Here is a 24019-nt window from a genome sequence, read left to right as displayed (position 1 = left end):
AAAAGGTTAAAGAATGTTGTGCATTAAACCCTCTCCAGTATAGGAAGCATAAAAAAAAAAAAACTACGCATGTGTTTTAAAAAGACTGGACACGAGCATTCCACTATGATGTTGTAGGAGCTGGTGGAGTCCTTTATACATTTTTGAGGTCTTAAAATTATTTTAATATGCTCACGTTATTTTTATAACAAGGCGAGATCATCTGTAGGAAATTTTATTTACAGAAAATGTCTTTAAATATAAGAAAGGCTTTATGCAGTCACAGTTTAATTTGACCCTCAAAGAAAACTATTTCCAGTGTCTTTGAACACAGGATGAAGAATATCAGAATGGCCTTGAGAGGGTGGGTTTTGGTCCGAGACTTGCCTGCGTCTGAAATGCAACTCTACTGGTGGTCACCACAATAGCTATAGTAGGGGCATAGGGACAGCTCAGGTGTGGTTTCTTTGTTTATGAGGTAGAGGAGGACACATTCCCAGACTTTTCTTTACAATCTGAAACCCAGAAAGCTCTGAAAAGTCAGCCCATCATTTGGCCACAAAAACCCAACCTGAATTGACATAATCTTCATTTAAATGATTATTTATAATTTTGCAGCAGAAACATTAATGGTTTGTTATGGAATGCTACCTCAGACCCAATTTACAGGGCTTGAAAATTAAGACTGTAGACCATAGGACCCGCCCTCTTAGGGTTATTAAACAAAATCCTGTGTGATTGTGGAATTCTTAGCAGAATTTCTGGGAGACAGCTGTTACTCTGTGATGCCAGTCATCATTAGAATCGATGCTCTTATTCCTGAGCCCGTGTCAAATACAGAGCGGGTGGATTCTGCTTGCTCCCTCTTTCCACTGGGATTCTGGAGAAGACTGAGTGGAGCATATAATGGAAATTTAGCATAGCATTGCTCGGGAGACAGGAGTGGGAAAAATGGAACCGCCAGCAGGGAGTTCTCCTGCCTCTTTCTTCTTCCAGATTTCTAGCCTTCTGAGGCATTAGCCACAGAAAGTAAGGCACGGCATCAGGCTACCTGGACGGTTGAGAGTCAATAGAAAAATACGCTTCCTTTCCTTGGTGAAGACTTTGATCTCAAAGCCTTTGTATTCAAGATGAAATTGTGATATATTTATAGCATAATTGCTCTACATTTTCAGTATTTGTTTTAGGAAAGAACTAGTTCAGCATGTAATTTTTTGTGTATTGGTGTGTATGCGCTGTGTGTGCGTGTTCATATGTGTGTGGGCATACACGTGTGCATGCATGTATGTGGAGGCCTGGGGCTGATATCTGGCGTCATCCTTAATAACTCTCCACCTTACATGATAAGGTGGGGTCTGTTGTTAAACCTGGAGATCCAGATTTCAGCTAGCTGAGTATTTCTTATCTCTGCATCCAGTATGCTGGGATTACAGGCAGGCTGCCACATCCCCCTGGCTTTTTTGTGAGTTCTGGGGATATGAACTCTAGTCTTCACGTTTACACAGCAAGCGCTTTATCCACTGAGTCATTTCCCCATCCTTTTACATAATATGCTTTAACCCAGGTGTGGTGGCACACGCCTGTAATCCCAGCACTCAGGAGGCAGAGGCAGGCAGATCTCCGTGAGATCAAAGCCAGCCTGGTCTACATAGCAATTTCCAGGTCAGCAGAGAGACCCTGTCACAACAAACAAAAAAAATTAAGAGCCATTATGAACTTTCAATATTAAAATATGTTCCATTGTTTATGGACTATCCTAATTAAAACCTGAAGAAGTGGGACTTAGTAGCTAGCAGTGGAAGAGTGAATGCTTGTCAGACAGAGCTACAATTAGCAGACAACTTGAATGATGATTGCTATTATTATGAAGTGCACAAAAGAAAGAACAGTTATGCCAGGTGTGGTGGCACACGCCTGTAATCCCAGCACTCAGGAGGCAGAGGCAGGCAGATCTCCGTGAGATCAAAGCCAGCCTGGTCTACATAGCAATTTCCAGGTCAGCAGAGAGACCCTGTCACAACAAACAAAAAAAATTAAGAGCCATTATGAACTTTCAATAGAAACTCCTAGTTAGATTTTTATTACAACTCTCTAATATCTGTAAAGTGCAGCTGAATTGACAAAAACTGATTTGCACTTAAGCATACAGAAGCATACATAGGTACGAACCAAGATCCACCTGCCCCACTGTTAAAATTGCTGTTTCTTTTTCTTGGAGGAGCTCCTGAGTCATAAATTCTATTAGTGTGGGTACCAGCCAACTACATTATTAACACCACCAAGGGGAATTTAAATGTATCATGTTATAGGATCAAAAGTTTCACATTCTGAATCTATGCCAATAATACAAAGAATTTCCAGATCCTTCAGTCTAACCACAGGCAGCAGGAATCCCTTCCCACCAGCCCTGAGACTCACTCCATGAGGTGGAGCCCTCTCAGGACTGTGACCCCCATCTGCCTCCTGTGGTGGGAGGTTATTTGAACATAGAATCGCAGGTCTTTACTCAGGTCTACAGGGAACTTCTTTACTGTTTCCTCAAGTTCACACAGTTAATACGATCTTGTAGACTCTATGTGTAGGAACCCGCTGTATCATTCTTCACAGTAAGCCAAAACAGATCTCCCTGAAATAGATGGCTCCAACATTTCACTCATTGGTCTAGTGACTAGCCTGCTAAGAGGGCCCCAGCATCCTTGAACTTCAACACATCTGGTCCTTGTTGCTGTGTGGTGTGCACTGATCAAGATCTTAAGGCACATTCCTGCACATCCTTGGGTTCTAACTTATCCTCCCTGTTAACCCATTCATTAGTACCAAATTGCAGGGCTCCTTGCCAAGCCCATCAGCATAATTGGAGCTTGTGAAGTCAGATCCCCCAATTACATTAGTTCAGTTGTCTCATTAGCCCCCGTGTGTTATCTAAACCCATCATCAAAACGTGTTTTGCTTCACCATTGTCACCATTTTCGTAACACAGGTGTTGTTGGATAGGATTGTTTTTAATACCCACTTTTGCTTAATTATTGTTTGATCTCCATAATGCCATAAATCTGCAGACTAAACAGAGCTGAGACTGGGTGAAAGGGAGAGACGGCAACAGGGAGTCTCAGAGGCTCCTCTCTCATTAGAATTAGATTAAATGAATGCACAAGCTGAGTATTAACAGGTCTGGTCGGTCTCCCTCCCTGGACAGGAGACATATTCTTGCAGGCAGCAGTGGTTCAGCTTTGGAAAGGATGCACTTTGTGTAAACTGGTACATCAGAGAACAGCGTACCAACAGAGAAGAGCTGCCTGTGTTTTTCAGGCACGGTCCCTCCCCTGTGTTCACATCTGGCTAGAGGATCACTGCTTCTTTCCCAGGCATGAGCTTTGTCTTTCTGGATGATGGGGCATAGCTAATAGATAACTTTTGAGGAAATGGACTCTCATCGGTGAGGAAGCAAAGCTTCTGGTTGTAGTTTTACCCCAGCCGTGATACCTTCTAGTCTGTCACGCACTCTGTGCTCTGATTTCTTCAACTTTAAAACAGCAAAATGTCTTCTCTATAGTTTTCCCAATTCCGTCTCTCCCCCAAAACTAGAGATAGTGGGAAGTAAGTTTTAAATTATTTTGCCTAGCTCATGGTCTGTGTTCAGTCTGTCATCCTTCCTTCTTTCAAGAGAGTTGATGGCTCTGCCTTGTATATTCAAGACTTACGTCTTCACTAAGACCACTAGTCCTTTTGGAAGCCCTGGATGCCCTCAGTCTGGCCAGTGGCATACTAGGTTTATTGCTCTGCTCCTCAGTTTGTTAGTCTGAGTAAACACTTCCTGTTCCTTATAAGGCGGCACCTGCTTGGTCCCTAGGACATTCCTAGGGAATTGATACTTTTAAGGACCATAAATGCTTTCAAGGAAGAGGAATTTCCGGCTGCTCATTGACTAATAGAAAATCATCTTCTGGCCTTGCATCTCAGCTCCTCCAAAGTTACTGAAGTCTATCTTCCTGTTTGGGGGAAGCCAGAGATACCAGTGTGAACTGTGCTCCCTGTTGCTCTTAAGCCATCAAGGCCAATCTCCAAAAACTGTATCAGAAAGGGAGGGGTGGGTGGGGTATTGTTGCCTGGGTTGGGGGTTAAAGTAAGAGGAGGAAGGATGTCTGCTCCTATCCACAAAGGGAGTAACAGAAGTTGTGTTGGAAAAATCTTAGCCTCTGTTTACCACGGTGGATAGCCACAGGGAAGAGGCGGGGGATGGGGTGAGAAAGGAGGACAATAGAATGCTCTGTTGCTTGCTAAGTAATGCTGCAAGCTGCTCAGAGCACTGCTCAATTAGCCCCAGTGCTTAAAGAAGGGTCCCCCTGCAGCTGTTGGCAGGCAGAACTGAGGAGGCAGCCCTGGGGCAGCAGGGAGGCAAACCATCAGGGTTCCTGACCTGGAGAGACCAGGAAGGGGAAGGGAAGGGATGCAGGTCCCTACTTCTTGGGCAGAAGGCCTCAGAGGAGGTTGAGGGGCTGTTTCTGGGAAGAGGTATTACTGAGGAGACCGCAAAGGAGATGACCAGAAAAATGAGTGCACACGTCTTATGCAGCGAGTGACCGACATATGGAACGTGTTATCTGGAAGGTTACAGTCTGAAGGAGCTCCTAGGGTTTTTCAGGGGATGGGTGGGGGGAGGGAACCTTTGGAAACTCAAGGATCTTTCTAAACAAAAGGAACTTGAGAAGGGTTGGAGAAATAATGAGAAATGCAAACTTGACCCAGAGTTTGCTTCTATCTCTCTGGCTTTTCCCCTGCTTGTCTGCACGTTTCCAGTTCCTGGGACCCATGAAAGCCCCAGGAATGCAGTGCCTTGCTGATAGTGGACAGCACGCTGGTCTAGGGGGAGGGGATGGTAAGAAAGACCCTGGAGCCACCTCACTCCTGTATGGTCCCTTGGCTTTAGAGTCCTGAGAACAGGCAGGCTGCTTGAACCAGCCTGATCTTAAGGTGGTTTATTGGGATGTTCACACTTTATGAAAGAACAAACTGATGCCTCCCAGGAGGTGGGAAGCATTCCCAAGGACTCACTGTGACTGTGTGGTATTCTAGGTGGAGACCCTAGAAGGAACATACCTGGTCCCTTCACCCTTCTCAGTGTTCTTGCCCCAATACACCACATATAAACATATGGCGGTGCATTTACAGGCCTGACTGTCGTGTGTACACACACACATACGCAGACACACCACAAAGACATGTACCACACAGATATACTCTCATACATCATCATACACATGCACATGATTTGTAATTACATACATCATACACACACATAAACGTAGACCTACTACAAACACAGGCACACAGACATTACACACATACAAATATACATACAGTACACTCACAGACACATTCATATACACATAGATCTGCACATCACACAACCGCACATATAGACACACACAACAACGCACAGAGACACAGAATTCAGGATTGTCCTATGTCTCACACAGAACATCGACACATCAGCACATGCACACGCACACACACAGCCTGTCTGTCTGTATTCCAATGCATGTATATTAGTTTGAGGCCCTCTTTTTACTATCCTCTGATGCCAGGGCCCCTCATCTACTCTTGGGACCACATACAGAGAGCCTGCGCATTCATGGCCTGTCCCATGAGCCTTTGCACCACTGCCAGGAAGCTCTTTTTGCTCATGTGTCCAAACCTTCCTCCTTCTTTCCTATGGTTCCTTGTTTGGGGCCCTTGCTGTGTCTGCAGTACTCCCTTGCTGTGTCTCTAGAATGTGGAAAGAAAATATCGGGTGGTGTTGGGATTAAGCGATAGCTTTGGTTGAATGTGGCAGAGTATAATAGTTATGAATTTGAGTCTCTGTGAGTGTAATCTTCCCTACTCTCCTTCTCTCCCTGATCAGGGGCCTTTGGCACCAGTGAAATTCTCTGTTCATAAAAGCTACTCCTTTCTCACTTGTCTCTGACTCTGACTCTGTCTCTGTCTCTCTCTGTCTCTGTCTGTCTCTGCCCCCCCACATACACATACTACTTGCTCATATACCCTGACATCCCCATGAGTGCAGAGGCCCATGCCTGCTCTGTCACTTTGTAGTCAAGCCCATTAGGGCTGCAGAACTTCAGCTGGAGTTGCCTTCTGGTGATTGGCAGCTGGAAGAGCTTGAACGTTCCTTCTGGTTCCAACTTCAGGAGCTTAGTCAGTAGCATTCCAGTAATAAACCAGGAGATCCACTTTAGATTCCCCATTCCAGAAGCCTTGTGAGTAATTTAATGAAATGTCCTTTCACACTAAAAGATCAACGCCTGTAAGCCCAACGGTTTATCTGCCTGTGGATGTGTGTCATCTTTTGCTCAGTGACAAACCACCCAAATCTAGTAGCCTAGAAACCCAGCCATTTTACCATTTCTCCTGATTTTGTGGGAATTTGGGTAGAACCGGGCTGTGTGATTCTTCTGTTCCATGAGGCCTTGACAGAGGTCACTTGGCAGTATTCAGCTGCAGGTCAGATCTATTGGGATCATCCAAGTCAGCTTCACTTGCAAGATCAGTGCCGTTAGGGATGGCTGGAAGGCTGGACCCAGCTGGGCTCATCCAAGGAACAAGTGACCCCTTCCAGTAGGGGCCTTCTCAGGGCTCCAAGAACAAGGCAAAAGTCACATGTCCTTTTATGACCCAGCTGTGGGAATTGCATAATATTCCTCCTGCTATACAATGTTAGTCAAAACAGTCACAGTCTTACCCAGATACAGAATGAGGGGGTATAAAACTCCATATTGACAAGGGACAAGTATCCACAATCCTCTGTATTTTAAACTAGCAACACACATGTACAAGTATCTGGCCTTAATGTATTTTTCTGCCTGGAACTTCTTGTATAGAATTTACCCACTTGTACTACCTGCTTATCAAGAGAGCCCCTGTTAGTGCTCAAACCTCCTCTCTCAGGTTTTCAGGGATACCACCTGTGACCAGCTTCCAGTGGCTGCCCTGAACTACTTTTTTCTTGAGAGGCAACGTATGCCATCATCCATCTCATTGGCAGCTGAGTGGAATGGAGAGATGCCCTTTGGAAGCATTGACATCTTCAAACATCAGGAAGGATGCTTGCCTGGAGGATCTTAAAGAGCAGGGACATCAAAAGGATAAAAAAAAGCCCATCGGGTTGGAAAGCAAGCCATCCAGAGAGATGAAAGCAAAGATATATATAGTCCCAATGCGTGAGGGGCATAAATGTCATAGATGTGGCTACACATCATCCAATGAAAGGAAGAAGCAGAAGATTCTTTTCCCATGGGCTATCTCTTGGGCTGGGTCAGGCTGCTGGGACTCCAGCCCAATCTCTCACAGTGCAGTGTTAACCATTCTATGTTGGTCACACTCACCTGGAGTCTCCAGGAAACCCTACTGGTATGGGAAGGTGTTCCTCCAAATGTCCTGGGTGTAGCTCCCCTATGACAAATATTGACCTCATTCTATGGAGAACTGAGTTCCAGTTCTAAACCTTCTAATTTTTTGTCTTGTGTTGGCAAGTCACTCCCCCTCCATATCTTCCTATTATGAAAGAATCTTAGTAAATTAGGATGTCACTTCCTGTCTCCGTGGCTTCAAAAGGACACCAAGAACTAGGACCAGAAAATGAGACCAACAATAGGGATCATTTGATCTGATGGGTGAATGACTTGGGATTCACACAGAACAATAGAAACAAAGGATGTTCCAGCTAGAGAGAACCTTAGATATGCTTTAGCTCAAGAATTCTGAGGCGGGGCTGGAGAGATGGCTCATCGGTTAAGAGCACTGGCTGCTCTTGTAGAGGACCCAGGTTCAGTTCCCAGCACCCGCATGGAGGCTAACAACCACCCATAACTCCAGTTCCAGGGAATCTGATACCCTCTTCTAGCCTCCATGGGCAGTCCACGAAATAGGTGCACTTATACACATGCAAGCAATATACTCATACACATAGAAAAATAAAAATAATAAATAAAATTTTATAAAAAAATAATTGTAGGTCTAGGGAGGTGGCTCACTTGGCAAAGCACTTGCCATGTGAATATGAAGATGGGTGTTCAGAATCCCAGGACCCACCTAAATGCCAGGTTTGTGTGGCTGTGCTTAGGTGGAAGAGATGGGATCCTAGACCAAACTGACTGGCTAGACTCGTCAAATCAATGAGCTCTGGGTAACAGACTGTGCTTCAACACTTAAGGTGGAGAGTGATTGAAGAAGACACCTGATATCAACCTCTGGCCTTCATACACATAGACATGCACCCACACATATATAAACATGTATACACATATGCATGCATACCACATACACATATGCTTGTGGGACAAAGTAATTCTTAACCTAGGATCAGGGAGCTGGAGAGATGGCTCAGTGGTTAACAGCACTTGCTGCTCTTGCAGAGGACCCAGGTTCGGTTCCCAGCATCCACATGGCAGCTAAAAACCATCTGTAACTCCAGTTCCAGGGACTCTGATGCCCTCTTCTGACTTCTAAGGGCATCGCATGACACGGGTGCACTTACATATATTCAGGCAATATACTCATACACATAAAGTAAAAATAGTAAACAAAATATTTTAAACCTAGGATTAATGAGTCATTGGGTTGGGCTGAAACAACCTTGGGATCATCTTGTAAAAAATTTCTTTTATGTATACCAGTGTGCATTTTGAGGCCCCAAGTCTTTAGCTTCAATGACATTTCTAGAAAGGACTAATGGCCCAAAAACAAGTCTACCTTCATTCTTATCCAAGGATGCTGAGGCCTCCCCAGATGACATTTGGAATCGTGTGTGTCATTTTGGATGTTCTCACCATGGCTGGGGGACCTAACCAGTACTGCTCCACAAGTTGGAACCTGAGTTGCATTTGACCTGTCTGAAATATAAGCAGCACCCTCATTTTGAGAAATACTGCTAAGAACTGAGACCTCAAAATCATCAATGATTCTCCCATAGCCTGAAAGCCAATTAATGGCAAAGTTGGTTTTATTAGTAAATTGGAGCAAGAGATGGGCCCACACCCATGTTATTTTGGTTCTCTTCAGTGTTCACAATTATGATGCAATCTATGAAAACCAGAGTTTGGAATCTTTCACCTTAGAAAATCTAGCCAGTTTGGGTGTTAAGGATTGAACCTGTAATGTTGCATGTACTAAACAAGCAACTGTACCACTGACTTAGTCCCAGGCCAGTTTTTAAAATAGAACCCCGGGCCTCTTCGGCTTTTTTTCCATCAAATAAGGAAATAGGAAAGGAATATTTTAAATTTGAGAAGCAAAAGCTTAAACACACAAGCCTACAACGCTGCATGTTGGATAGCTGTGTTTCCTGAATCAGTGATGCCAGCCTTAGAGAGTGGAATGTCCTGGCACTTCAGGGGACTGTCTGGAATGTCTTTCTCTAAACAAGGAAAGACGCATGGAAAGTAGTATGCTGCTGCTACCAGTGTGCTGTGCAAAGAAGTAACAGGTGCCTTGGACTTGGAATTAAGTGGGAGGGATTATGCAATATTGGCTAAATGTTAGATCTGTGAAGTCTCAGAGATAGGGGTTTTAAACCTCAGCTCTGCCTCTCAATTGATATGTTATCTTGGGTACAATTACTTAATCCTTCTGAGCCTCAGTTTCCTTGGTTGCAAAGTGGGGATAATGATCGTATCTAGGAGGATTAATTGAGATAATCCATGCAAAGTGTCTCACAAAGTCTAGCATATGGTAAGGCTCACTGAAGGTTAGCAGTTATTACAAACGATTATTATGACTTGTGTCTGTGATTAAAGACAGCTTTGAGTTCAGTATGTTTGTGCCAAAATTGCTTTCAGAGGACAAGCTCTGGGTTGGTTTTGAGTCTTGCCCTGCTGTCCAGAAAGTCACTAGACTGTTTGGGATTGAAGTCATAATGTTTAGTAAGTGCCTGCCTCACACTCCAGTTTTGATGGAAGGTTGGTTTTCTTCCTGTGTACACATCCCAGCATCGCTGCAGGAGTAGGTAAGAGCAGACTCATAAAATCATCAAGCAGACATCTCTTCTGCTCTACCTCTTAGTTTGTAAAAGTATTCAAGTAAATGATTGTGGCTACAGTGAGTGCAAGGAGAGATAGATCCTCAGCAGACGAAAGGAAAGATACAGAGCAGAGTGAAGGATGGCAATGGTTCCCACGGCCTTCAGACAGTGAAATTTCCTAGAGAGGGTATAAGACTGAAGATGGCCATAGACCAGCACCTCAATGCGCCAACACCCCAGACTCATGAGAGAAGGCTTGCTTTGTGTTAAAGGGAATCTATGAAGGACTATGCTTGGCACTATCCAGGTGTGGCCTGAATTCCCTCTGGGTCTCCTGCAAACCATATAATATATTTTATATGAGTTTATTAACTTACAAAGGAATGATTGAGTACCCAGTGCCTAGCGACTCAGAGTCTGCTTTATCAGACCATGCTATGCCCATAGTCACCGCTAGCATTCGCTCATGCCTCTGGGGCCAGCGATCGCCCCAGGTCCACAAGAGTCAGTCCATTCTGTCCTTCAGCTGCTACCAGGTCCCCACACCAGGACGCTACCCTCTGTTTACAGCTTCTGGCCAGAGATGGCTCTCCCGGCAGCCCCTTCATAGTCCATGCTCTGTGTCAGGCCCCGCCCATTGGAGGAACTAGCCAATAGGGAGACACCAGGCCACCAAACACAGAGGAAGCCTGCCATCTGACCACATTTTCTATAGCCAAGTCCTCTCAGGGCCAAACCTGGATGGCTTCTCAATCCCAGCCTTCCTTCTAACACCATAGTTGATGGTGAAAATAGGGTTGGCATTGCAAGCCAGCTGTGGTGTTGGTTTGAAAGAGAGGAAATCGTACCTTGGGGACCATCCCTCTGCGGTTTCAACTCTCAAGACAAAGCCAGCATCTTTATTCTGCCTTTCTGACACCCATTCTTCCCTGGTAGACAAGTTAGATACTTTAACATCATCATTATCATTGTAATTATTACAAATCACTCAGCAGCCACTGCCTTGAGATGGTAAACCTAGCATTTTTAGGCAACTAGAGGCTTGACACAAAGTCCCAAAGTCAACGCAAGGCATAAATTTTAAACAAAAAGTTTGGCATGGGGAAAAAGTTTTCCATGGCACCTATTTTCTCTCCAAGTGTTCCCCTTCAAGTGTGCCTTTCCTTGTGTGTTTTCACACCTGGAACATGAACTTAACCCAGATGTAGAAAATAATCTCCCAAATCAAATTGCCTCAAACATGAAGTGATTTGAAAATAGGCTGACTAGGGCTGAGGCTGTAGCCGAGTTGGTAGCATGTTTGCTCAGCGTACACAAAGCCTGACTTTGATCTCCAACAGTGCAAAGACAGAGTATGGTTGTATTTACGTGTCAGCCCTGCACTTGGGGAGGTAGAGGCAGGAAGATCAGGAATTCATGATCATTCTTAGCAACATGGCGAGTCGGGGGGGGGGAGAGAGAGAGAGAGAAAGAGAGAGAGAGAGAGAGAGAGAGAGAGAGAGAGAGAGAAGGAGAGAGAGAGAGAGAGAGAGAGAGAGAGAGAGAGAGAGAGAGAGAGAGACAAGAAAGTAGCCTGACTATAAACCAGCCATCCCCATCAAGAAGAGACCATATGTGTGTACACAAACCCATGCATGCAAGTCTATGCACAGTGGCAGTAAGTGTGAACATCCAAAAGAAGGTTTACTAGCCAGGATGACTAGTAGGTGGATGGGCTCGGATTTTCTCTGAAGTTCCTTCTTGGTCTACCCTCTGGCCTTGAAATGAGCCGCACAAAGGCTAGAGTAAATCTGAACTTCCTGGGGCTCATATGAGCATACTAAACACCCTTCAGATCTTCTGCCAAGACAGGGCTAAGCGGAAGAGCTCCTGGCCTGGGAGTAAGCATACTACCTTCCCGCTCTGTGCTGTGGCACACATTGTTTTGACACGCGGTACCTTACATCACACACTGCCTTGGGGCCTGAGGAAGGTATGCTTTCAACAATGTAAAGTTCCTCTTACAGCAACTACATACAGCAAACTCCCTGCTTCCCACCTCTACCTCTGTGTTTTTGCTTTCTTGGGGACATGAATGGAGGTATAGGCTCCTGGTTCACTTAAGGGTTCTGTTCCTCATGATCTGATCTCCAGGACAGACTGGTTTCAGTATTTTCTTTTGAAAAATATTTTACTTATTTTTAGTTTATGTGTATGAGTGTATTGCCTGCATGTATGGAGTTATGGATGGTTGTTAGCCACCATGTGGGTACTGGGAATCAAACCTGTGTGAGCAGCCAGTGTCCTTAACTGCTGAGCCATTTCTCCAGTCCCTGTTTTGATTTTTCTTTAAGTTTTTATTTTTTTATCTCACCATAGCAAAACAACAAAATGGCATCTGTGTACCAGCTCTGATATATACCAACAGCAAGGTGTAACATTTTATTATACTACTAATGCTAGGATGCTAAGCTTTTTGTAAGAGATATAAACATTTAAGAGTGTCATGCCAAATAATTTTCCACTTTTGATTCATTAGATAACCTTACTTTTCAAATCAGGAATATTTAATCAATCCCACTGCTAGTAGATCTGAGTGATAGGATATGGGGGGAGGGGCATAAGTCAGGGAGTGCTGGAGTACCCAGCTCCCCTCAAAAGCTGTGGTAAGAATGAACATGGCCAGAACCAGTGTAGAGCTGGAAGGGAAAGCAGAAGGCTCTGTGGAAACCTTCACAGCCCCATTGATGTGAGTTCATTTCTCATTTACTTTTATAGCAATTCCAAGTCGCTGCCTCCTTCACTCTTCTCCAAGTGACCCTCCCCTATTGGTTTTGGATTCCTCTTACCTCCAGTGAGTTGACTTGTGTTTCCAGTTTGTATCTAATCATGCTATTTCCAGGTTGCCAAACCCCCTGGGTGCTGGAGCTTAATTGGTCTGTTCTCACCAGCATCTTTAGCGCCCTCCCTTTGGGCATCATCTGTGCATTTTAATTAATCTGACCCTTTTTCCTCTCTCCTGCTTCCGGATCATTAATAAGGAGATTAACCAAAACCAGACCTCCACCAGAAGCTCTATCAGGATCTGACTCTGTCCCACCGCTCAGCCTTGTCATACCTCAGAACATCTTTATGTGGCCCCGTTGACTCATTTTTCGGATTCAGGACCTGTGACCAGAACAATCAGTGAATTTGTTTTGCAATTAAGATTTGGGTAACAAGCTCAGCCAGTCTTTTATATGGTCCCCCTTTAATATTTCTACCATATCCCTTTCCCTTCTGTCATTTAGCTTTAAATCTCTCTCTCTCTCTCTCTCTCTCTCTCTCTCTCTCTCTCTCTCTCTCTCTCTCTCTCTCCCCTCCCCTCTTCCCTGAATAAGATATAAAGGTTATCTGGCAGGATATAGTCCTGGGAACCTCAGCCTTAGTCAGAGACTCTGTCATAGCTGCAGAAATTCTTTGGAGAATTAGACCCATCTGGGTATAGCTGGACAGTCTCTTTTCTAACCCCTGCCTCTAGAAGACTGTGGCTGTATAAGAAATAATCTCTTGGACTTTCATACTAAAATGCTGGAAAATTAAAAGCTGCCTTCATGCTGCTCTTTACCTCTCTGAGCCTCTCTACCTTTTCTGAAAGTCATCTTAGGTTTCTTCAGCTGGCTGCAAACCCAGGACATGAGATGGTACACCCTATGCTCTGTCCTTTATAACATGTGACCTCTGTAAGGATGGGTGACCTCCAGAGGGACTGCTTTGCATAATCTCAGGCCCAGGAGGGACAGGGGCCAATTGATTTACTTGTTTTCATGAACAATGTTTTCGTAAGGAGGGCAGAGAGGTGGGAACAGAAGTGGTGGTCCCATATCCCTAGAAACTCTGTGTAGGGATGAGGCTTCTTGGGAAGGCACTTAACCTGCTGGACAGCAGCTGTCCTGACTCTGCACTTAACTTCCTAGAATATTTAAGAGCAGGGAAGACAAAGACGCCACGTATATAATCATTGAGAGCATGAGACCAAGTGTCATGCTGTACTCAAACTCCAGCTCAGCTGTTTCTTTCTCATTTAACCTCCTCATGCCTCAGTTTCCCCATCCCAAATGTGACACATGAAAATGCCTCAGTGAGGTAGTTCTCAGGATTAACAATATAATGTGTGTCAGTATATGGCTCACGACATTTTTACTCTTGCGGATCTTACCCTAACCAGGCTAAAGATGCACTCCACACACTAAAAAATCACCATGTTAAGCAAAAGAAGCCAGACCCAGAAGGATGGGCATTGCATGGTTTTCCTCCTAGGCAGCATCTAGATTTAAAAGATCAAAAAGACTACAAAACAGAAGGAGGGATTATTGGAGAAGAAAAGAACAGGGGGTGGGGGGCAAGCAAAAGGCTGACTACACTCAAACCATGGCATACATGGATAAGAATGTCATAATGAAACCCGTTGTTTTCTGCAATGACTGTACACTAGTTAAAATAACTCTATGCACATGCAGCAAGCACTGCAGGTGTATAGTCAGGAGTAGAAGCTCCCAGGTAGGAAAGCTGGTCCTGGAGAGATGAATTGCTTGTTCCGCATGTGATGAGACAGATAGAGGCTGCGGAGGGCTCAGATGCTGTATCACTCTGTGCCCTGGCTTCCTTTCCCAATTCAGCTGCTTCTTGGATACCCAGAAACTCTGTGCTCATACACTGAGCCAAAATGGAGGAATCAGAAATTGCTCTCTTTTGAGTATTTTGAGGGATGGTGAAACCTTGTAGGAATGTTGCCCTGGGGACTGAGAAAACACCATATGTGGGAAAGCACGGCTAAGTGAGGAAAATAGCATGTGTGCTCTGGTTGGGAGCTTGGAAAACTGAGCAGGGAAATGGGCACTCGGGAGAACGTAGGAAGGGAGTTTTACTGAGGTCTTTAACAGGTCTTTTTCTAATTATAGCCAAGAAGAGCCTGGGGACCATGGCCTGCTTCAGAGCCAGGGCCTATATTTTCTTTGGGAAAAGAAGGCAGAGTTGATTGGCTTCCAAACCAGGCTTGGCAGAAGCCCATGCCGGATCTCAGGCCAGTAAGCAGTGCTTTGGGTAGGTCTTGATTGGTGTCGGTGCTCATTCAATAAGCAGACGTTGAAGCTCTGCAGTGTGTCCAGTCATGGGGGTGTATGAGATGTGTGGATGAAAAAGACACGGCTCCCATCATGAATGGGGAGACCTACCAGTAATAACAGCAGTAGGATTGTTGCTGAAGTTGGGGTTTCTACAAATGACTGTGAGCGCTAGAAAAGTCTCTGTAAGAAAAAAGCAAAATTCACTATTGTGCCTGGCCTGGGTCAAGCTGACACTGCTTTCCTGTTTCCATTCCCCACTGCAGGGAAATAATCCCCTGAGGAAATCCCACCCCAAGAGACAGGGTAGGGAGTGAAGGTTCTGCTAACCGGAAGAAATCAGAGACCAGACTCTATCTTCTCACATCCAGCATATTCGCAGACCTCGTTTCTCACGTCCTACAACTGCTTCCCTCATTTCTTGTTCTCGAGCATCCAATTCATAGTATCCGTTTCTCCCACAATCAGAGGGGCTGGTGTAAGATCCAAGCACTTTGGAGATCATGCTGGTTCAAACTGCTGGGAGCCAGAGGTAGATAGAGGAATCCTCCAGATGTTTGGTCTTCTGTGAACACATACAACAAGGGCAGGTGTATAGCCTGCCTGTTGCCATGGACAACTCAGGTCATGTTTAACTGCCATTTCTAGTGTACTCATTTTGTGACTGATTCCATCCTCATAGTAACATCATTCTGCATAAACCATAGGATTCTTGTTGAGCTTAAAAACCAAGTGCCTACTGGTCCTCTCTGTAATTAACTGGCAGTCTCTGCCAGGCCCTAGTTTCCTGATCTTTAACATTTAAGCGTCTAGGGTCTTCTGCAGTCTCAGACTTATGTTTTAGTACCCCCAAAATTCTAAAAGTCAGTCAGCACAATGGAGTCCAGAGTATGCCTGCTGGGTTTTGAGGAAATCTTATCAATAACTTAGAAGCATTCACCACCCTCTACACAGCATACTTCCACTACTTACCCCCAAAGTGGTTTGATGGAAAGCAGCCACATGGATGAAGAGATGTGTGGGACCCATGCTAACCTTACGAAAGATGAAGACCTATTACAATAGCTGTTTGGAGGACAGGCGGATGGAGTGCAAAACAGGCATGGTTGCTGAGGTTGAGGGGGTTTGGAGAAAGGCCAGCCTATGAAGCCAGCAGTGAAGGCTGGGAACAATTTCAACAAAAGGAGTCCTAAAAATGGCAAGGGCCCATGAGTCACAAAGCTTGGTAAAGCAGCAGAGAATATAGTGAATCGGGTTGGAGTGTGAGGCCTGTGTCCGTCTTCTTTAAGATGCAGTTTAAGTAGCTGAGTTTTCTTCATGTATAACATTGCTGTAGGTTATGTCCGGAATGTCCCTCAAAAGCCCATCTACTAAAGACTTGCTCCAAATTTAGTACTTTTGGCAGGTGATGGAAAGTTTAAGAGGCAGGGCCTCATGGGCAGTCTTCAGAGGAAGACTGCAGAATGACGAACTCTGCTTTTTTTTTTTTTCAATCCTACCATGAAGGGCTGTGCCACCACAGGCCCAAAGCAACAGAGCCAATTCTTTATGTGTTAACACCTCAAAAGCTATGAGCCAAAGCAAGCTTTTTTTCTCTTTATAAATTGACCATCTTGGATATATATTAAGTAGCAGAAAGCTGACTAGCACAAAAGTGAAGGCATTGGGTTAGAGGTTTTACTTTTGAAGATTTATTTTTTGATTTATTTATTTTCATTGTTTTATGTGTATGAGTGTTTTGCCTGCATGTATGTAAGTGCATAGGTGTCATGTAAAGCCCATAGAAGCCAGAAGAGGGTGTTGAATCTCCCAGAACTGGAACTCCAGATGGTTGGTAGCTGCCATGTGGGTACTGGGAATCAAACCCAAGTAGAAGAGCATCCAGTGCTCTTAACAACTGAACCATCTCTCCAGCCCCATAAAGATTTATTTTTATTTATGTGTCTATGTATGCCACATGTGTGCTGGCGCCCACGGAAGCCAGAAGAGGGTGTTGGATCCCCCGGAACTGGATTTATAGGCAGTTGTGAGTCACCTGATATGAGTACTGGAAACCTAACTCAGGTCCTTTAGAAGAACAGCAAACACTCTTAAGCACTGAGCCATCTCTCCAGCCCCTAGATGCTCTTTTGATAGGGCTTTTCAGGCAGTAACTTTTGGTTTAAAATTCAGGCCACCACCACAAAGACTTCCTTCTTGTCCCAAGTCCATTGTGCTATCTAATACCATCCTTCTCAGATCACCTTTATACTTACTTACTGTTCTAACCTCTACATGGACTCTTACTTTACTTGTACCACATGTGCGAGTGCATGTGTGTGTGCGGTGCGTGCCCGCGCGCGCGCGCGCGCGCGCGCGCACACACACACACACACACACACACACACACATACTATTCTTCATTTTGTTTCCCTATGAGCTGGTATCCTGTGTATTCATACTTACAGTGCCTAGGCTCTAGGACACTTTAACAAATTGTTTTTTGATGGGCTCTCGGTCTCAGATGATTTTATCACAGCTGTACTAGGGTATAGGTGGCTTTCTAGTGTTGTTCAAGCTTCATTTCGTTGGGCCTACAAGATTGAAAGAAATGTCACTTCTCTGCAGAATGGGAGAGAGATTAATTACCCTGTGGGAACCATTTTCTTGGGATGATACAATTCCTAGAGCAGTCTCTAGGGTAGGCAGCCATGCTAGAATCCTTCCCTTAGCTTTGACCTTGAAAGAGTCAGTTATTCAGAGACTGGTTCCCAGGGAAGGAAGGTGGTCCCCTTATCACAGAGGCAGGCCAGTGGCTAGCAGGAGGAAGTTTCAGCTAATGTCTGCAACACTGTCATCCTTTGGGGACTAGTGCTTGAAGCATTTCAGAGACGCTGGGAAAAGAGGTTGTGTGGTGAGTTCTGGGGGCAGGCTCAGCAATGAGGGTTCATTATCAGGACTTCTTTTCTCCATCTTGTGTTGTCTTTGTTTATTTCCTTTCTAATTTCCCCCTGGATTCAATAAGGTCTTGCTGAAAATGCCAACACTGAAACAAGGGAAGGGACTTTATTTTCCGTGTTAAGACTAAACTCTACAGAGAAAATACTCATGGGGCCGTTAAGGTGGCAGCAGCGGTGATAAAAGAAGAAATACTCCAGGGGTGCTGTGAGGGGGACGTAAGGCCAGGGTCACCAGCTGAGCTCCCTTTCCACTGGAAGTCTCCCCACCCTGAGCTAACTTTCCTTACAGAAACCTAGGCTTTGCCCCAGTGCTGGAGGGGTGAGGAAATTGTCTCCAGATCAACCCAGCAATTCCTCAAGGACTCACCAGGAGCCCTGTGCTGAAGTTCTGCTATAGCAACAGAATAAGAGCACCAGTGCGTCAAAGTGCCATTTTTAAAGGGAGATGGTAAAATCAGATGGTAAAATCAGAGACAGAACCGTGAAAAAATATTTTGTAATGGAAACTAAAAACCTCAAGGAGGAAAAATAAACTGGTGTGAACTCTTGTGTCTCAGAACAAATGGAACCCATTCATTTGATTTGGGTTTTGTTGTCTCTATCTTCTGCAAAGAATGCTTCCTCAGGCTATGGTTTTGTGGTTGGTAGATCTGTGGGGCATCCTGGTGACATGCGTCCATCTGGCAGAACACCTTGACAGGTAGGCCCTCTTACTGAATGCCCAGTGACCCCTGTGCTCATTTTCAAGGACGTGGGGAGCCAGGAATAAGTCACTCTCTGGTGCCACCCCATAGGGACCACAGACCCAATCCCAGCCTCAGCGTGTCCCTCCGAAAGACCCCACAGGATGTAATTGGGGAGCAATATGATTATATATGTTGTGAAAGTTCTAAGACTCTGCTGTTGATAAAGGAATCTGTGCTTTGACACAGTCCTCATAGTTCGCAAAGGCAGAGAGGACTGTATATCTTTCCAAGTCAAGGGATGCTTTTTTACAAAAGGGTCAGGATGTCATCCATGCACAGCAGGAGGCTGGGGACCAACGCAGACATCTAATGCAGAAACAATTGGTGCTGTCAGTCTAGGAAGCAAGCAGTCAGAAGACCTGCTGTGTGTCTTTCAGTATTTCCCAGGGACGGGGAGGAAATTTATCCTTCTAAATACCCAGGGAAGAATTCTATTGCTTGCTTGGGACCCTGGTGCCCCTCTCAGTCCTCTCAGAGATGGCCAGCCTCAGGTGGTGGGTACCAAAATGACCTGGACTCTTCCAGCCCATTGTTAACACATGTGTTTCCTTTTCAGATCTTACAGGTGAACAAGGTGATGTCCATCTTGTTTTATGTGATATTTCTCGCTTATCTCCGTGGCATCCAAGGTAACAGCATGGATCAAAGGAGTTTGCCAGAAGACTCGCTAAATTCCCTCATTATAAAACTGATCCAGGCAGATATTTTGAAAAACAAGCTCTCCAAGCAGATGGTGGATGTTAAGGAAAGTTACCAGAGCACCCTGCCCAAAATAGAGGCCCCCCAGGAGCCAGAGCAGGGAGAGCCCACCAGGTCGGAATTCCAGCCAATGATTGCAACAGACACCGAATTGCTACGGCAACAGAGACGCTACAACTCACCCCGGGTCCTGCTGAGTGACAGCACCCCCTTGGAGCCCCCTCCCTTATATCTCATGGAGGACTATGTGGGCAACCCCGTAGTGGCCAACAGAACATCACGGAGAAAACGATATGCAGAGCATAAGAGTCACCGAGGGGAGTACTCGGTGTGTGACAGTGAGAGTCTATGGGTGACCGACAAGTCATCAGCCATAGACATTCGGGGACACCAGGTCACAGTGCTGGGGGAGATCAAAACCGGCAATTCTCCTGTCAAACAATATTTTTATGAAACGAGATGTAAAGAAGCCAGGCCAGTCAAAAACGGTTGCAGGGGCATTGATGACAAACACTGGAACTCTCAATGCAAAACATCCCAAACATACGTCCGAGCACTGACGTCGGAAAACAACAAACTGGTAGGCTGGCGCTGGATTCGAATAGACACTTCCTGTGTGTGTGCCTTGTCGAGAAAAATCGGAAGAACATGAATTGGCATCTGTCCCCACATATAAATTATTACTTTAAATTATATGATATGCATGTAGCATATAAATGTTTATATTGTTTTTATATATTATAAGTTGACCTTTATTTATTAAACTTCAGCAACCCTTACAGTATATAAGCTTTTTTCTCAATAAAATCCGTGTGCTTGTCCCTCAGGCCTCTCCCATCTGTTAACCTTGTTCTGTGATCCGGCTCCGGGAAGCCCTTCTGTAAGACCTGTGTACACCAGTATTTTGTGTTCAGTATTGTCAAGGCCATAACTGTGGTTTTAGTAAACTTGTTAAAATTGGATGATGTCAGAGTTGTGTATAAACAGTTATACCCCCCTTCTGGTATATTCCATGTTGGATTAATGAATTAAAGGAACTGTTATGGCCTCCACTGAAGATGGCACCCTGTAGCGTTGAGCTCTACATTTTCTTCTGGACAGCCTGCTCATAGACAAGTTTTCACTTATGCTTTTCCGCTATCTGCCTTGCCAATTAGAATTGTGATTTACGCCAATAATAATGAACCTGGCAATTTTACTTTTCAGCACATTTGTTGTTTTGAGGTTGTTTGAGGGTTGAAAAAAAATTCTTTTTGGCTTTGGTTTTGTTTTTGCTTTTGGTAAGTGGTTTTCACCCTTTTAGGCATATAAGAAAAAATTTCTGACTATTCCTAAATCTGATCCCTCTGAAAGTGGCTAGAAGTTATCAGCTGTTATATTCTGCTGGCTAACAGCCACAGACTCATAGACCAACTGAACTCTAACTGGAGGTCCCTTCTGAGCCTCCAGATGTTTACTCTGGAACCTCCTCTCCCACAGCCAGGTATTTGTTGCCTTGTTTTTGAAGAGCCACCAGGTTCTTCAACTGAATTGTATGTGAGTGTGTGTCTGTGTGTGTGTGTGTGTGTGTGTGTGTGTGTGTGTGTGTATGTATGTGTGTGTTGCTGGGGTTCAAACTATAACAGAATAATTATATGTCTACCCAGAAGCAAACTGAAATGGTTCATGAATAATCTATATACAAAAGATAAATTTACTCATTACAGGCTCTTGGCCCAGGGCCTTCCCCTACCCCATGGCTTGCCTCCAACACATGAGCAGTGCAAAGTACTGGGCTTAGGAGGAAGAGCTGGTTCAAACTCCAGCCTCTCCCCTGTGACCTTGTAAAGGGTTTGAAGACTTCCAGAGCCTGGGTTGCCTAGGGATGCAGTCACATGGAGATTGTGTCCCGCCTCCCAGGACAGCTGATAGATCAATGGAATGCTGGTCATGAACTTTACAGCCAAGGGTAGACCTTTGAGAGTATGTTAGCCCTTTTTTTCCTCTTTTCCTTCCTGGGTATTATGTTCCACTTTTGAATCATTATTATTTGACTCATACCTCGATACACAAGAGACCTAGATGAAAAGGACTGAATCCTGGTAAGTGGTCATTGTAGTGATGGCCTTCACTATCTGGTCTTTCAGGATTGAGGACATAATCATGTCTCCCAAGTTTATTGACAATCTATTCCCACCGGGACACAGTTCATCCTCTTGGTTCTAGAGCATAAGGACTTTGGCCCCATGTCTTGTTGGAGGGTCCACCACTCCAACACAGAAGCTGCTGTGACTTCCCCAAACCCTGCTCTGTGCCTTCTCTGACCTGGTTTGCTGTGCTTCCATTTAAGAACCATGTGTGCGATCTCTCCATGGCCTCTAATACCCATGTAGAACATATGTCCCTTGTATGACATGAGCTTTTGAAAAAGATGCAGCAAATAGCAGTAGCTATGGTTAAGAACATCATTCCCCATAATTCTGGGTCCTAAAATACGAAAAAATGAAAAATATACTATGTTCCTCCGATACACTGGATGTTTTCAAAGATAGCTGCCATTATTTGTCCAAGAACCTATGAGGGGAGGCATTGTCATGTCCAGGTGAGGGAAGTGAGGCAGGTTTAACTTGACTGTAGTCAGTTTGCAGGGAGTTGGCAGAGTCAAGAGCTAGATCCGCACTTGAATGACGGCGCTCTACATTTCTTGTCACTCCTCCCTTCTGTGTCTCTTCTAGCTGGTAACATTGCATTCCCATGTGAACACTGCAGTACTGGAGGACCAGAGGCATCCTTCTCCCCATGGACACCTGTTGTAGCTCTTGTGGTATTCAGGGCAGGGGAGGCCAACTGATGATGGGATAATGGGAGTCTGATGAACAGCCAAGCTCAGTTCTCAAGCGCCCCACACTGCAAGGACCCCTTGAGCTTTTTCCTGACTTCCAATGAGAATGCAGCACTCCAGGGGGCTGAGGATGCTCCGTTGGCACTACACTAAAAAATTGAGGTCTGGCTGTCTAACCAGCTCTGAAGGAGCAAGGTAGTTTCTGAACACAGGACCTAAAGATGGTTTTAACAACCCTACTTCTGGGAAGTTAGAGACATACTGTTTAAACACTTGCAATAAAGACGATCTAACTCTCCTATCATAAGGCCTTTCTTTCCTTTTTCAGTCACTGGAGTTGAGAAGCCCTTAGAGTTTAATAGAACTTCTGTTCTGAATGTCCTGTCCAGGGGGACAGGCAGGCTGAGGAAATAGGTATGTGCAACAGAAACTCCAGACCCCAGCCTGAGAAGGCAGGACCTCAGCAGCCCAGTTGAGACCTGGACTTTGCTTTGAATTCAAGTTAACCATCAGATCAAGTGCAAGCTTAGAGCAGTATTCTTAGGAAAAGTGCAGCTATAAGGAGCTAAAAGTTGGAGGTGGGAGAGTGAGACGAAAATGTTCTGGAAAGAAGCCCTGTGCTGCAGACTGACTGATAGCCTGCCCATTCTGTGGGGTAGAGCAATGAAACATCATCCAAGTCTGTTTTAGTAACTGTATAGCATAAGAAGGGATTCAGGTGCCGTCAAAGTCAACATGTTAGGCTCCTGGGTCCAGGACAAAGCCTTCTTTGGGGGGAGGGAAAGAGGGTCTGGTCCTATCCATTGTACAAGCTGACCCTTGTGATTGACTGAAAAAATAAGTCCATCAGCTGCTTGGATCTTGAGGAATTACAAGTTAACCTTTTTTTTTTTTTTTTTTTTAGTGTGACGGCTTCCTTTCTGGTTGAGACCTTATTAGATGGAGAGGGGTTATGCTGTGTGAAGAACTTGACTGAATAAGAGAAAACAAGGTCTGGCCAGCTTTGTTGCCAACAGCTGCATGACTTTAGGTGACTCATTGTCCTCATCTGAGCATCGTGAGAGTCTATTGCAGCATCTAGACCAGATGGCCCCCATTTCCTTGATGCACACTGTACAGTGAGAGGCACCTTTGGCCATTGTTGGGGCTTCATTCTGAGCACTTATGAGTTTCCAAAATTCCCCACAATACAGACTGTGAATGTGAACGAGTCACTCTGTGCCTTCACTTACTTGGCAATGAACTGGGGATAGTGCCTGCTTTGTAAGATTGCTCTGCAGTGCAATGGAATCATCCATTTCCTGGCACTTAGCCTTTAGATGTTACTGATGATGGTGATGATGGTGATGATGATGATGAAGAGCAATAACTGTCATTCTGGAACTCTGATAGAAATCTCCACATTCGATTCTAGAGGATTACTAATTAAAATGTATCTACCACCTACCAAATGGAACCAGACCTTAGCATAGCACTTTTACATTTCCCTTCTTCAAGTTTATAACCAAGCCACTGGTCCACCAAACCACTAATCCAGTCTTACCCATTTCCCTTTTTCTGGTCTCTAAGCAAACCATTGGTCCATTCTTAGTAACAGGTCTTTAATTCTTCTCCATGGACATACCAGGGAAAGGTACAGCCAATCCTTCCACACAGTGAAGTTTAATATTTTGCTAGCAGTTATGCCTACATGCTTTTCTGAAATGTGTGTGTTTGTTTTCTTCTTCTTCCTCCTCCTC

The 24019-nt window shown here is 44.8% G+C and overlaps 1 protein-coding gene across 6 annotated transcripts in view; it reads left to right on the top strand.

The window, feature by feature from the left end:
* The window catches only part of Ntf3 (neurotrophin 3), a 67322-nt gene extending 46901 nt beyond the window's left edge, over positions 1–20421 (top strand). For 4 of the 6 annotated variants that reach the window (XM_008825444.3, XM_029559848.1, XM_017796160.2 and 1 more), the window contains one exon: positions 19317–20419. In XM_008825444.3, coding sequence (XP_008823666.1) covers positions 19317–20111 — 795 coding nt within the window. In that variant the 3' untranslated portion in view covers positions 20112–20419. Of the gene's footprint in view, positions 1–12751; positions 12828–14913; positions 15056–19316 lie in introns of all 6 variants that reach the window. The other 2 variants (XM_017796161.2, XM_017796159.2) reach the window with 2 other exon arrangements.
* Positions 20422–24019: the final 3598 nt, after the last annotated feature.

This window comes from Nannospalax galili, unplaced genomic scaffold (genome assembly GCF_000622305.1).
Source record: "Nannospalax galili isolate Female #2095 unplaced genomic scaffold, S.galili_v1.0 scaffold589, whole genome shotgun sequence".
Lineage (NCBI taxonomy): Eukaryota > Metazoa > Chordata > Mammalia > Rodentia > Spalacidae > Nannospalax > Nannospalax galili.
The sequence above is the reverse complement of the archived record's forward strand: the minus strand, read 5'-3'. Positions and strand labels throughout refer to the sequence as shown.